General features: G+C 33.5%; 1 protein-coding gene across 1 annotated transcript in view; it reads right to left on the reverse strand.

Annotated features, from left to right (window-relative positions):
• Positions 1-258: 258 nt before the first annotated feature.
• Positions 259-14,717, reverse strand: part of LOC114085178 (cadherin-related family member 4-like) — a 93,288-nt gene continuing 78,829 nt past the window's right edge. Inside the window, exons 18-21 of the mRNA XM_071613501.1 lie at positions 5,761-5,891; positions 3,959-4,051; positions 3,196-3,265; positions 259-388 (exon numbers count right to left, since the gene is read on the reverse strand). Coding sequence (XP_071469602.1) covers positions 374-388; positions 3,196-3,265; positions 3,959-4,051; positions 5,761-5,891 — 309 coding nt within the window. The 3' untranslated portion in view covers positions 259-373. The remainder of the gene's footprint in view (positions 389-3,195; positions 3,266-3,958; positions 4,052-5,760; positions 5,892-14,717) is intronic.

A 14,717-nucleotide genomic window follows, 5' to 3' on the forward strand; every position in this document is an offset into this window, starting at 1 on the left:
TAGGAGATTTATGGCGGATATGGAGAAAGAATTTGAAACTACATAAGAATAGGGTTTGTGAATTTCAGAATATAGATTTTAAGAAAAAGTATGTCAACAATTCATGAATCATTGTGATAAAGAAAAAAATAAATATTTTTTTTAAAAAAACAATACAACAACTTATAATGTACTTGTAATTTTAATCAAAAATAAGCATTTATAATTCTTTAAGTTAAGCATATTTTACATAATCAAAATTTAACATTACACTAATCACTCCATAATGCTGCTCCTTAGTATTGTGAAATTGATCCTGTTTAGAAAGTACTTTTTTAAACATAGAAATATTGATACCATATTCTGCTTCTTGCCAGGATCAATTACATGCCCATCACACTGTTGACAGCTGGAAGAAAACATGTACAATTATTATTTTATTCTAAATTGTCTTCCTAAATGTCAACAGTGACATTGTCAATGACCTTATAATCCCTAATAGAATTACTACTTTGCAATTCACAGGCCCACTATACTAAAGTCATTCAAACTTCAGGAAATCTGACAACTGAATAAAATAATTGTCTTGTTTATCTAATTATTCATTAAGTCATTACTTAAAACATACGGAAAGCCTCTGTATAGTTTCAGAGCAGTTTACTGTACTGAGGTCATATCCAAATATTGCTCACCATTACACAGTGTTCTCAGGGCAGCTAGAAAGATTGTGCTCTATCACCTTCCTATTGACTTGATAACAATAGGTATAGAGAAATCAGAATTAGGTCAGACCTCTCCTAAATCATATGTCATTGGAAATTTATATAATGGCTATTTCAGTGGAGTATCGAATATGTGGAGATCTTTCACTGAGTTGAGTAGATACTTGGAGGAGAGAAATTATGTATAGTCAGCTTATACAAGTATTTTAAAGGATAGTACTCTGCAGAGTAACAGAAAAGAGATGGTTACAGAAAATGTGAACGGGGTCAGAGGAAGTACTTCAGAAGTAGTAGATTTTAAGTCATGTCAGGTAATGCAAATAACCTAGCAGTGAAACATAGAAAATGTATCCATGAGAAGACCAGAGATGTGGGTCCCCAAATTATAACTGGAGTGGATGGATATACCCAGAAACAGGAACACTTCTCTGGACTTGGGATGTAAGAATGTATGGTACTGATGCAGGCATGTTAGTGAAATTGGTTTTTAGAGGCTTAGAGTTTTTAAATCAGATATGTCTTTTGTTTGTAAAATGTGCAAAGAAATCACAGTTCAGAGTGAGAAGAGATGGATGTGTTGAAGATTTGAGAAAAGCAGGAGAGCTGTGAATTTTCATCACTGAAGGTGGTAAAAGTGAATTTATGTGGGATCTATAGTCTGATGTGATTACATTGAGCTACGATTTGAAAACATGGTCATAAATCTGAACTGAGTCCAGAGCACATAATTGTGTTACTTTCAATAGGAACACATTGCTGCTTAAATGCAGCCACAGATTCAATGACAGATTGCTTTAATCAGGACTGAGTTCTTTACCTGAATTTGAAGGAGATGGTAGGACAAAGAGTGAACTCTATGTGAACAGAGTAACAGTGATGAACAATGAAATCCCATCAGGATGACAAGTAAAGTGACATTAGAGAACTAATAGAGAAAGAAAGAGAAACACAGTCTTTAGCATAATGATGTGGAATAAATTAATAAATATCTAAGTATTTTGGATTAAGTTGGATAATAGAGAATATGATATTTGGACACTAGATTTTTGAAGTGTTATGATTATTGATGATGTTACAGTCTTGGGTGTGACCATAGGGATGGGTGTCTGGAATAGGAAGAAGGACAAAAGAGCAAGAACATAGGAGTTAAAAGAATGATCAGCCATGATAAAAGTTGATAATTTCTGTGAAGGTTAAATATGCTATAAGATGCCAGGAAGTATTATAGGATAAAAACCCCGGAAGCCAAGAATTAAAGTCACTGAAGGATTAGGGGATGATAACAAAAATAGGTAAGGATTGTTAAAATCTAATTATATACACCCCAAAGGGCAATAATTTGTAAAGGAGGAAAGAGATGTACACTGTGCAAGGAAGAATTGTAGAAAAGGTAAGTCACTTAGTGCCAGCCTCAGCTTTGACAGAGTGTTTGTGCTTAAATTCCACGGTGGTGTTCTTCAGGGACATTTCCATTAGTGCACAAAAGTGAAAACAATAATGTGGTAGGAGAGCAATGAGGAGATACATGTAGGCCCTGTAGATGCATTTAACTTAGACTGAGTGGTAGAACTGGAGAAGATGACAGGTATGAGAAATGCAAAAGAGAAAGGAATACTGGCCCAAGTGGAAGAAAACTTTGTGAAAGTGTTGGCATTTGTTCACCATGCTTCATGCCAAGACTATGCAACCTTTTCCCACTCTTCCCCATCTATAAACACACACCAATTATTCACCATATCTCCAGTGCTCATTCTTTTACAAAGTCTTCTCTTACTGGTCTACCTCACAAGGACCTTGCTGTTCTCTGAATTCGTATGGAGCTGATTAGATGCACTGTGCATGTTAAGAAAAATTAAAAAAAAAAACTACCATATATTATTCCCTACAATTTTTTACTTATATCTCTACCCAGCTGGATTATGGGTTCTTGAAGAGCAAAAGCCATATTTTATGCTTCCTTAGATTCTCCCAAGTAATCAGAAGAGTGGCCTATGATAGTTAAGTGTTGCATAAATGCCTATTGAATTAATATTATGGATTAGAATAATATATATGCTAATGACCTTGGTATTAAATGGAAAATACCTCTCCAAAGACATTGAATCAAATATGGTTTTACATAAAAATTAATCATGTAATTCAACAAAACATTGCTGTTTGCAATTTAATTTAACCTACCTTTTTTCATCCTTCAAAAGGGAGAAAACATAGTGAAGGAAATTTGAAAGCCATTTCACCAATACACCATCAATATAGATTTCTCTTGCTATATAATTTCATTCGTCACTGTCACCAATGTCAAGCACTTAAAATAGAATGTTAGCTCTTTCTTAATTTTCACTTCCACACTCAACTGAAGTGCATACAATCTCCCATTTTGATTTATGAGTTACCACTTATGACAGTTTATTTGCAAATGCTTTATTGTCTGGACACCATGAAAAATGCAAGAATAACTTCTAGTATCTCTGACATGAGTTCTCTTTTTCCTTACCTGATGATTTCCAGGCAGCAAGTTTGGTTTTGAGTTTGGTTTGGGAACACTACTCAAAGAGTTTCCATGCCTACAAAAAGTGTTAAATAAATTTTTGAAATATTTATTGAATCTTTAATGCAAGTGATATATTTTAGTGGTTATGTACATAAATAATAAATGATGCAATGGTTTCTTTTATAAATCAATAGGTAAGCCAACACTACATAATGCTATATTTAAATAGACTATAAAGTATTTCTTAATAGCCTCCTAGACATTATAAATCAGAATCACTTATGTTCTTAAGATTAATAGAAGTGTTTATTATTAATAATCTCAGATACTATCTCTTCTAAATAAAGTAATGGATCTCGATGCTGTTCTAAGTAAAAGTTTATATATTTCATTTGGTTTCTTGAAACATGATATTTGTTCTCATCCCTGGGACACTTATGCCTCTTATCATTAAATGACTTGAAAACAGTATTAATCCAATTCAATGGCAGCAGAAAACTCATACTAGGTCATAATGAGCATTTGTAAATGCAATTCTGCTCTCTAGTATGCCTCTATAATTGAAATAATATTAGGTAGTCAATAAATATTGATGAATTAAGCTTGGGCTACTTAAAAAAATTGACAAAGAATTTAAGGGTTAAATGTAACTTTTTAAAATATCAATCAAAATCTTATATTTCTAAATTTCATGTCTATTGAAGCATTTAGGACCAGTTTATAAAGCCTAAAATTTCTTTCTTTAAAACATCAAATCTGCTTTTACCTTGGTACCTGCCCTGGATCCTTGGCAGTGAGACTTGGTTGATGCTGCTGATGTTTGTGACAGTGAGGAAATAATCTTGAACAGGCAGGAACACTGAAGTTAAAGGAGGTTGGGTAGGGGACAGGGAAGACATTTACAAAATGAAACCAATGTGCTTATTTTTTTTATCAAATGTAGTTACCTGCTTTAATCTTACTAGCATTGAGCTTCCCAGTTAACCGTTCCCAGGCAAAAAAATAAATAAATAAAATTTAATCTATTAAATATATGCCAGTTAATAAGAATTTCTTTTGAATTTTAAAATGAATATAGTATACTTAATTTTACAAGGATAAATAAATTAGTTTTATAGTTTTATCCTTCATTTTAATAAAACTTCCATAAAAATAATTATTTGGGAATTGGGTGGTATCCTCAAAACTGAGAAAATAGCTTTTTAGATGTTAAAAATATTTCAGAATAACATTTCTACATTTAGGGGGGGACTATGGGATATATATGACATTAGATATCAGGGGAGAAGTTTCTAGTTTGATAGATACTGTATTTTAGCACTTCGATTTCTGTCATGCTTGGTTGTAGCACATCTACAAGACCCCTCCATGATAAGCTAGTTTTAAGACCAGGAATTTCTCATAGGAAGAAGTGGAAATAAAAATAAAAACACTGATTATGCCTTCTTAATTCACTAACTGCTTGTTTTTTAAAATAATAAATTATTTATTCAGGCAGTTGATACTACCATTACAAATCCACATAATATTCTAAGGTATATGTCACCTTCAAAACAGAAATTTAAATTCACTGAACTATCTCCGCTTCATATAAAGGTCACAACCTCTTTATGGTCCTTCCTAAACTTTTACTTTCAGGCTAACCCATATTACCTTGTGGAGTCTACACTCCATCCTCCAGGATAAGAACCAACCTTACTAGTAACTAACATTACTTTCTAACATGAGTAAAACTGTAGAGTTCATATTAACCTATTCACGTTCCATTTCTATCCTTCTCAAAAGAAAAATAAATCACTTTAAAATACATTTTGTGCCTTTTATATTTTTCCATTGGCTCTTTAAAAGCCAGCTTCAGTAGCACTTTGTCCATGAAAATTTCTTACCGAATCCTTCCAGGTGAGTTAGGTATATTGCAGAAACATGTTTAAATCCTAATTAGACCCCTATCACTTTCCTTTATAATCTAATGTAACTATTCATTTTCCTGTGTCCTTTCTACCAGAGATGGTGCTCCTTGAGGGCAGGTATTATCTGTTATCATCTCTGTATTCTGACCACCTGTCACAATATCTAAACCATAAGAACTTAGGTAATAAGTTTTAAATGAATTTGATCCTCCTATAGTTACTATTGCAATTCTTTATCTTACAATTCTTTATCTTTTGAGGACCTCTATCTATCCTTAGGTAGGTAAATATCGTTTATACATATGTACCAACTAAATTTTATGTATTTTTTGTAGTATCTTTCAAAATTTCATTTCTTTTACCTTTTTTTGTTGCGTTTGTTTGTTTGTTTTAATGCTTGTATCATTGGATTGATCACTTAGAGAAAGAACATTAGCTTTTGAACCAAAACATCCTGAATCTAATCTAAAACAGAAGTACTATTCTCTCCAGCTTTGTTGCGATTATCAGCAAAGATAACATTTACCAAGCACTAAAAGTAATAGGTGAATTTATCTCAACCTTTTCTTTCCACTTTCATCCTGGTCTTTTAAAGCCATTCTTGATGTGTTTTATGATATTCAAACAAATTCAAATGGAAGCAAAACTAAAATCTTACTCTTTGAAGAGGCACCATGCACCAGCATAGAGGCACGCCATAAAAAGAGCTCCTGTTAGAGTTAATACTGCAGGAAACCAGTTATCAGGGCTCCAGTAATATGAAATCTTCTTCAAGACAGAAGTAGTAATCTGAGTAATACAGGAAATGTTTACTAAACATTAACAATGCCATTGACAAAAAATATATAGTGTACTCTGAGTTTTTTCATATATCACTGTTTACTCTTTATTATTAAAATAAGATTTTCATATAAAAATTGAAAATATTTCACTTGATATTTATTTGAAAAATTAAAAATCCACATACAGTAAAATACAAGGAGTATCAAACTAACTCCTCTTTCTACACTAAAGACAAACAAACAGTTCTCTTTAGAAATAAATATCTTTGTTCGTAATATTGGATCTGGCCAGAACCCTCTTTCCTGCCTTTCCCTCGTGGTGAGCATTTGTTCCATATCAGTGTCATCCTCTGCCTTTGCTTTTGCAAGAACCTTTAACTTTGGGGGTAGAATTGCCTTACCCACTCTCTTTCCTCCTATTTCTACTGTAACATCTAGAATATTTTACCATATTTATTAGTTTTAATTCTGAATTTTCCTACTGAGAAGTAAATTATTAAAGAAGGACCATTTCTCTGCAGCTCTTGGCACAGAAAAGACATTAAGGGAGTGTTGGCTAAATGACAGGTAGAATGAATCAGCAAGATGTTTACAGGGTGAAGTATTATTTTAAAAATTAGTCAGATCTCTGTTTCCCTTTTCTGCTTCCTATCATAAAAGCACAAAAAGGCTCTTTTTCCTAGGTGAATCCCCCGCATCATCTCAGGGGGAACCACTTAAGAAGCTAGTAATTAACACAAAGCTCACTGTAGATTTTAACTTGGCGTCCTTCACTAAGGAGTATGTTCCCAGCAGATGGCAGCATAAGATAGGATAAATTCTGTGAACACATGCATCACATGTGCCATTGCTTAAGGTAACTTAAGTCAGGAGACTGGCTTCACAGAAATGAAAAATAAATAAGTAAATGAAATTAAAAGGTGTGGGGAACAGACCTTTCCAAAAAGGATTAACAGTGGTGGTAGCAGAAATAGTACTATTTACATGATTCAATGAGAAGAATCCTGATCACTTTCTTGATTGCTGTAGTTGTAGAGATTAAGTATTGTATGACTAAACATTCTATTTACAGTACAATGGTAGGGGCGTGCCTAGACAAGAAAGATCAAGAAACCAGACTAGTCTCCCACAATGTTTGTTGAAATACTGTACTTTTATTTTCCTGAATAAATAATACTCTATTGCATTTCCACATAATAAAAAAAAAAAAAATGAAAAGGATGACAGACAACCTGATTACCACCTAATCACCTAGCTCTGTTTTCAGCTCCTTAAGAAATAATACCCCTACCAAGTGCAAGTGGGAAGAATACTATTACTAATATAAGGAAAGAGACTACAATCTGTACCAGTGTTTCTTCCAAAAATATTTACTGAACACCTACTATATTCCAAGAATTGCTTAATAGAGTATAGAGCCTTACAACTCCAAAGGGTAGAGTTGGCATGCATTATTACCCACCATGTGCCAGGATTTGTCCAAGTCTTTAAGCTATTTCTGTTTCCCTTAATACCCATTCTGAAAGAGAGGTGTTTGCCACCAGCAGTTTACAAAGGAGAAATGAAGGCCCAGAGAGGCTTGGTGTGTTACCTGGAGTTCTACAGCTCCAAGGGGCAGAAATGATGTTCACATATAGATTTGTATATCTTCAAGCACCAGGTTCTTTCCAGCTTTCTATGCTACCTTCTCCCCAAACTGAGGATATTGTGAGAGTTTTTTTTTGTAATGTTTTGAACAATCAATTAAAAAAAAGAAAAGAAAAAATCAAATCTGTATCAAAGGGTTGAGGTACTGTTCTGTAAATCACCATAGTTTTCATGTAAAAGTCATCATATAAGTTTTTGTCCAAGAGAATCCAGCTCCATAGAGCCAATTAAAGGCACTGGAAAATTGCTTAGAAGCTGGATGAAAGAATCATCCTCACTTGTACTTTGCTTGTCTGATAAACAAGGCTATATTTTCCTGTTTCTCTATTATTCCCCATCTTTTTCTCATGTACTTACACAAAACATATCTAAAGCTTTTATTATAAAAGGAACATTTTTTTAACATTTCAAAGCCTAAGACAAGTGGGGATATTACTTTGTTGCTGCAATAATATAAAAAGAGCAAAACCTTTCTACAGGGATTAAATATAATATTAATGGATTATATTTACATAACATGTTTATTACAAGAGCTTTCATATCTCTTGTTTCATTTGATCTCTATAACGTCTTTTGTACAATAGATACAGCTATTCTAATCTCTCTAGTAATCATATACACTGAATAAATATTTAAACGTGTTTTATGTGCAGGCTTGGTGCTTGCAAGCTCTCTCTCTCTCTCTGTACACCCTTTCAATCAGTGATTCAAAACAATTTGAAAAAACTGAATTTGGGGATTAGCATTTCATACACTTGATGTTTCCATAGCTTATTATTCCCTTATGTTTTAATTGCTTTTAAGCTCTTTGGAGCCCCCAGAGGATAATAATCATAAGGACAAAGGCATTTGCTCTTTGTTACTTCTTGTAGTTCAACCTGACTGGACTTGCTGCCTCTGGTCTTTTTTTCTCTATTTAATCCTTGACTCTGCTGGTCTACTTTCGGTTCCGAAACTATCTAAATTGGCTATGTATTATTTATAAAATGAAGCCCAAAGTCCATGGCATTGACTCTGGGTCCTTGTCAATCTACCTAATCTACTTACCTAATCTATTTTTCTGGCCCTGCATCTGGCCACCCTGCTTTATGGACTCTAGACACACTTGGTTGTTCATCTTTGTGAATAATCCATATGATCTCACATCTGTGCCTCCATTTCCATCATTTATGAATATCTTTGCTTCTTATTCTGTTCATCAAAGGTCTTCATCAAATTCAAGTATCCTTTTCATAGACTTTCTCTTATTATTCTTCAAGCCAGATTTTGCTACACTGTCTGGCCTACATCTGTTTACTCTACCTTTACAGCACTGGTCAAAATGACTTGCAATTTCATTCATTGGATATAAATTTCTATACTTACTATGGCTTATAAATCTTTTCAGGATATGACCCCTTTATTCATCACTTCATCTCACTCTTTTTCTTCCAACTCACCAAACTGGTCAGAGGATTCCTCAAATCTGAAACATTTCTCTTGTCTCTTTCACAGTCTCTTTGGTTCTACTAAGTCTGCAAGCTTGAGAAAATTATTTAAATTCCTGATCTCTCAGTTCTCTTTCACAACATAGCAAAAAATAGTTAAAACTTTGAATCTGATTAAATCAAGTGATGGGTTTATTTAATGTAGAAATTTTATGTATGGATGGGCTTACACACAAATTTCATAATTAGGAAATTTTGTTCAAATATTAATTTTATTATTTTCTCCTAAGGGAAAACTATTTAAATTCATTTTAATTATATCCTAAACTTTCTGAATGTCATTTTTAGATCATGTGTATGTTATTGTACAAATTGCACCTTTTCACCCGTTGTAAATATGCTATTAAATTCAGGCTGAAACTTTTTTTTTTCTGTTGCTTGCAGGTTTGCCCAAACAGACAGTACAAAGATACTTACACACTTTGATGATTGAGCAGTTACTCCTCTCCTTTAGGATCATGAGGAGTGATGAAATAAATGGCTAAGGATTGACGGGACACTGGAGTTTGTATGTCATCAGACATTTATCTCACCATTAGGTAAATCACCAGTGAAAACAAAAGAATTTCCCATCTGTCATTTGGTCACGCACTAAGCTCCTTACAGCTGTGTGCAGTTAATTTTGTTTGATTCATAACCTTAATTACTTAACTAGTTATATTTTACAGAAAAGACAATAATGATAATCTTCCCTGTCATGACAGCTTTCGTCGTGGATATTAGAGTCACAGCAGATGTGCAAGGCTATAACCTAATAGAACACAATTTATGTTATTTCTACTGACATTCCAATTATTTCATCTAACTCTCACTGAAGATTTTCTTTAAAAGATTGTCAATAAGAAGTTCCAATTCATGTATGTATTTAACTTCAAGTTAAATATGGACCAGACTTCTATAAGAAATGTTAAGTACTTTTTAGTAATAAAACACTGATAACTTAAGCAGAAATGCTAGTTTTGCCAACTTACTAAAAATATGATTTAAAATTAATAAATATTGTAAAATAAGCTTTAGGAAAAAAATTAGTAATATAAAGAAAACAGGCCATATTTTTCCCCCTCAGTGCAGACTATGCAGGATAACCAGAGGTTTTGTGACTATCTCAGCAATCACTTAAGCCTGAATATTTTTAAAAAATAGATTACTGTCTTCAATCAATGAATTAACATTTATACAACAATTAATACAATACTAGTACAGATTAATGGCCTTCTTTATTGGGCATTTAACTAAGAGGGCTTATGAAATAGCTGTTAATAATTGGAAATGGAGGCTCAAGCCTGGTGATGGCTCAGCACAGGTTTACAGTTATGAACTGGGAGAGCTGGGATTTGAGCCAGGACCCCCTTCATTCTCATGGCCAATCCCTGCTATATACTACTTGGGACTTGAGATTATCTACTCTCAAATGTAAAAACTGGTTCAACAGAGTCTGCGTGAAATGAGACTGTTACCATTTCTTTCATTTCAAACTTTGGGTTGAAAACATTATTTCCCTTTAATAAAGAGGCTTGGTGATACTATGAATGAAAAAATATGATAAAAGTTTTAGAAATTAATGTCTAAAGTGTTTCGTGAGCATTGTTACTATATCAAAAAAAGTCAACTGCTTTACTTTTTTTGAACTCTGATATTACTCCTAAAACTTATTATTTACTTTCCATTCTAGATCCCAATTCAATCAATATGTCATCAAATGAAAATAATACACAAAAAAGAAAAAAGAATATGGAAAATTATTTTAAAATATAAAGACAAAAGTTTAAAATAATTTATTGTCCAACTATCATTTTTCTACAATGGCAGAACAATTAGCAAAAAGACATTACACAATAAAGGAAAATAAAATGATCTAAAATAATTTTTTAAATCTCTTTAATCCTAGTGATTTGTCCCACTTTGATGACCCACATTATTATTCTCTGAAGGCCATGGAAACTTTTTATTTGTTGTAAAATGTTAAATAGATTATTGGCTTTTACTTCTCAGATTACTTTTTAAAATAAATTATACTAGGTTCTGAAAAAATTCTATTTAAAAAATAGTATTAAATGTGATATCAATGTACTAAAATGTATAATTATGTAACAAATATGATACAAATTCAGAATCTGCATCATACACTGAGCATTACTTTATACTTGTACTTCATGCCTGGCTACTTGTTAAAGTTAGATGTCTTCCCACATAAGGAAAATCATATGTAGATGGAATATTTATGTATTCAACTTGAGAAGGTATCACACTTTGTAGGACTTTTCTATAGGAAGTTCAGTTTATGTGACCAAGCACAATCTTCAATTTTACTGGGGGAGGATGGTGATTTATTTACAAGAATTTTATTTCCTAAATGAGATAAACCACCAAATAAGAGACTCGTGTAAGTAATGTTCTCAGTTTTGTTAGGTAAGACACTATTTTCCTTAAAAATAAATTCTAGCTTTGCTATTGAGTAACCCAGGAATACATATTTACTTTTATGCAAAGGAGTAGTTAAACAGTCAGAAAAGAAAATTATGTAGCAATATCCAGGATATATTTTACTTATAAAATGATAGGCTGATGTACTCAATGTTGGTTTTCTTTAATGTTGTCCACACCTTTTCAAATGCCTCCTTCCATAATTCTTATAAGTTATTCTGTATCAATTTCCTACTGGGAGTTAGATGGACACAAAGACCAAGAAGTAAATGAATATAAAATGTGATTCTATTTACTCATGGAACCTTTAAAAATAGACTGGCTAAATGCAGCATAATACACATAGAAATAAATGCTCATACAGTTGCATAATATGTCACTTCTTAACACAGCAGAAAGTGAAATGGCTAAAGGGTCATAAAGAGATTTTATTCCAAGTCACACCTAAAGAAAGAAGGGTGACTTGTATTAGCTTTTTGTTACCATCTGAGAAAAATGAATTAGAGGAGGAAAGATTAATTTTGGCTCACAGTTTCAGAGACTTCAGGTCTTGTTCACTTGGTTAATGTAAGTAATGCTTTACCATGACGGTGGGCAGCTAGTGGTGAAGCAGGCTTACCATGTGGCAGCTATGAAACAGCCGGAGAGGACGGAGTGTGGGGCAGGAACAAGAAATACCCTTTTAGTGTAAGCCATAGTGATCTACTTTCTCCAGCTAGGCCCCATGTTCTAAAGTTTCCACAATAATGCTATTGCCCATAGACCCATTAATTCATTAATGATGACCTCATTGATGAGGTCAGAGCTCTTATGATCTGATCAGTTTCTGAAAGCCCCACGTTTGAACATTTCTGTGTTGAGATACAAGCCTTCAACAGATGAACCACTGGTGGACATTCCAGATCCAAACCGTAACACTGTCTTAGCTGCTTAGTTCCCATGTCTGAAACTTACAGACAGAGGTGAATAGTGGAATGCCTCCAGATATGCAGCAAAAGCCCCTTCCCTAGGTCTAAGGGACCTGTTATTGTTGTTCCACACAAGGATAATATATACATCATATCCCATCATACATAAGTCCTGCATGCTCTGATAGAACTGATAAAAATGGACATGCTTCCCTTAAATATACCTCCTTATAGCCTCCAATTTCTGGCCAACCATAAAGGTATTATCTTTATCATCCCTGAGCCATTACATCAATCTTCTTTACTGATTTATTTTTAGGAATAACTTGAGATAAAAGAGGCAGATTTGTTACACTTCTGCTCCACACCTTAAGATATTATAATCAAATATATATTTTTTTACCTTTTATAAAAAATAATGTAAATCAATGCTGGGTGTCTGGGAGATTTATTTTTCTTCAAAAGGGGTACATGAATTAATCTAGTTTAGGAAATACAGAAATAGTAGAATTGCAGTACAAACATGGCCTGTGGAAACAGACCTAAGCTGTGCTTATGATTTATCACAATTTGGACAAGTCAATTTCTGTTTGGGACACTGCTGCCTAGTTAGTAGGGTTGCTATTAGGAAAAAACATACCTTATGGGAGTTTGTATCATTCTGTAAGCTATCAGTTTGTGACCATTATTAACGCTGCGCCTCTGCTGCTATTTTAGTCATCATATTTGAAAAAGACAAAGAACAAGAGGAGTTTAGTTCAGGAGTAAAAGATGTTGGTTAATCCCAGCGATGCTACAATGAGCTTCACTTTCTAGACTGACAAAACAGAGAGGATATTAAATCACAGCTCACAAGTAAGATATTGCTGTAGTCTCTGCTGTAGTTTTACCAAAAGAAAAGATTAGATTCAAGTTGGCAGAAAGTGCCTGTGACTTGTAATAGGTACTTTGACCTTTAAAAATAGCCATACTACTGAATTACTCTTTGAAGTAAAGGGTAATAATGTAGAATACATATTCCTTTCTGTTTCCATGGCTTCATTTTTGCCTATTAAACTTAAGAATTTGTTAGTCTTACTTTAAGTTTTTTCTACCTTCCCGAGTCTTCTAAAGAGTAATATGGACAAGCCCACTAGTCTACTTGTAAACCAACTCTTAAAATACAATTTTAAAAACCCTGGTATTAGTATTTGTCAGTTTCATGGTATAAATATTTCTACCATAACCTGATTTTTTTTTTTTTTTTTTTTTGCCCTTGGTTACTAGGAATTGAACCCAGGGGCAGTTCACCACTGAGCCACATCCCAAGCTCTATTTTGTATTTAATTTAGAGATAGGGTCTTCCTGAGTTGCTTAGAGCCTCACTTTTGCTGAGGCTGGCTTTGACCTCACAGATCCTCTTGCCTCAGCCTCCCAAGCTGCTGGGATTACAGGCACATAACTTATGTTAATCTACAAAAAATTTAACAATCAAACCATAAGCTTTCTGAGTAGCACTAGGCTTTCATTACTAGGCTCCCATTAGTTGGAGTGATCCTGCTCCAGTACACCACTAGCTAAATTCTTGACTGAGAACAAAGTACCAGGAAGACTGGATTGCAAATTGGCTTATGAGTTATACAATGGTAAGGACTTCTCTTTGATGAGGCAATGCCAGCTTGTAAAAGTAGTGAACCTGTGCAGTGAGCACAACAGTGGAGCAAGCATATAACATTATGAGTCTCTAAGCTGCCATTATATCTTTGGGATTAATCTTTAAAGTTCCGATTAAGTAAAAGACATGGAAAAATCACAAATTTGTCACTCTGTGAACCTAATGCCTCTTCAGTTCTTCACTGATGGGACAAAATTCTTTTTATTATACTTATGCACATCATGAAATATGAACGTGTTATCAGGATGAACCAATGAAAAGATTGACAGACATTTTTTAATAGGCTCTCTCCTTTCTACTTTTCATGTTGAAATAAAGGTCAAAAACAATTATAAATTAGAATGACTTAGAGTTTCTGCTGTCTTCCATATTGTCAAAATGGACATTAGTCCTGGAATTTTTATTATGGGTTCAATTTGCTACAAACAGATCATTTCAGGAATTTTGATTCATCATTCCTTAGGGATTATGTTTGCAGGAAACAGTGTCTAGCCAGTTACCTCATTGTCTTTTTCTACAATCTTGATTTAAAATTGGAAGAATTTCATTCAGTTCATGAAAGATGACTTAGTTTCTTTTTTCTTCTCTACCTGCTCTGAGACTGACCTCTGAATAAGCAGGTATAGGTTCAAAGACTAAGGTGAACCAGGAGATAATGGTTCAGTTTATTTAAGCTAGTTTAGGTTTTTATTTATTTACTACTAGCTTGTTTA

The sequence above is a fragment of the Marmota flaviventris genome, chromosome 1, assembly GCF_047511675.1.
Source record: "Marmota flaviventris isolate mMarFla1 chromosome 1, mMarFla1.hap1, whole genome shotgun sequence".
In the NCBI taxonomy this organism is placed as follows: domain Eukaryota; kingdom Metazoa; phylum Chordata; class Mammalia; order Rodentia; family Sciuridae; genus Marmota; species Marmota flaviventris.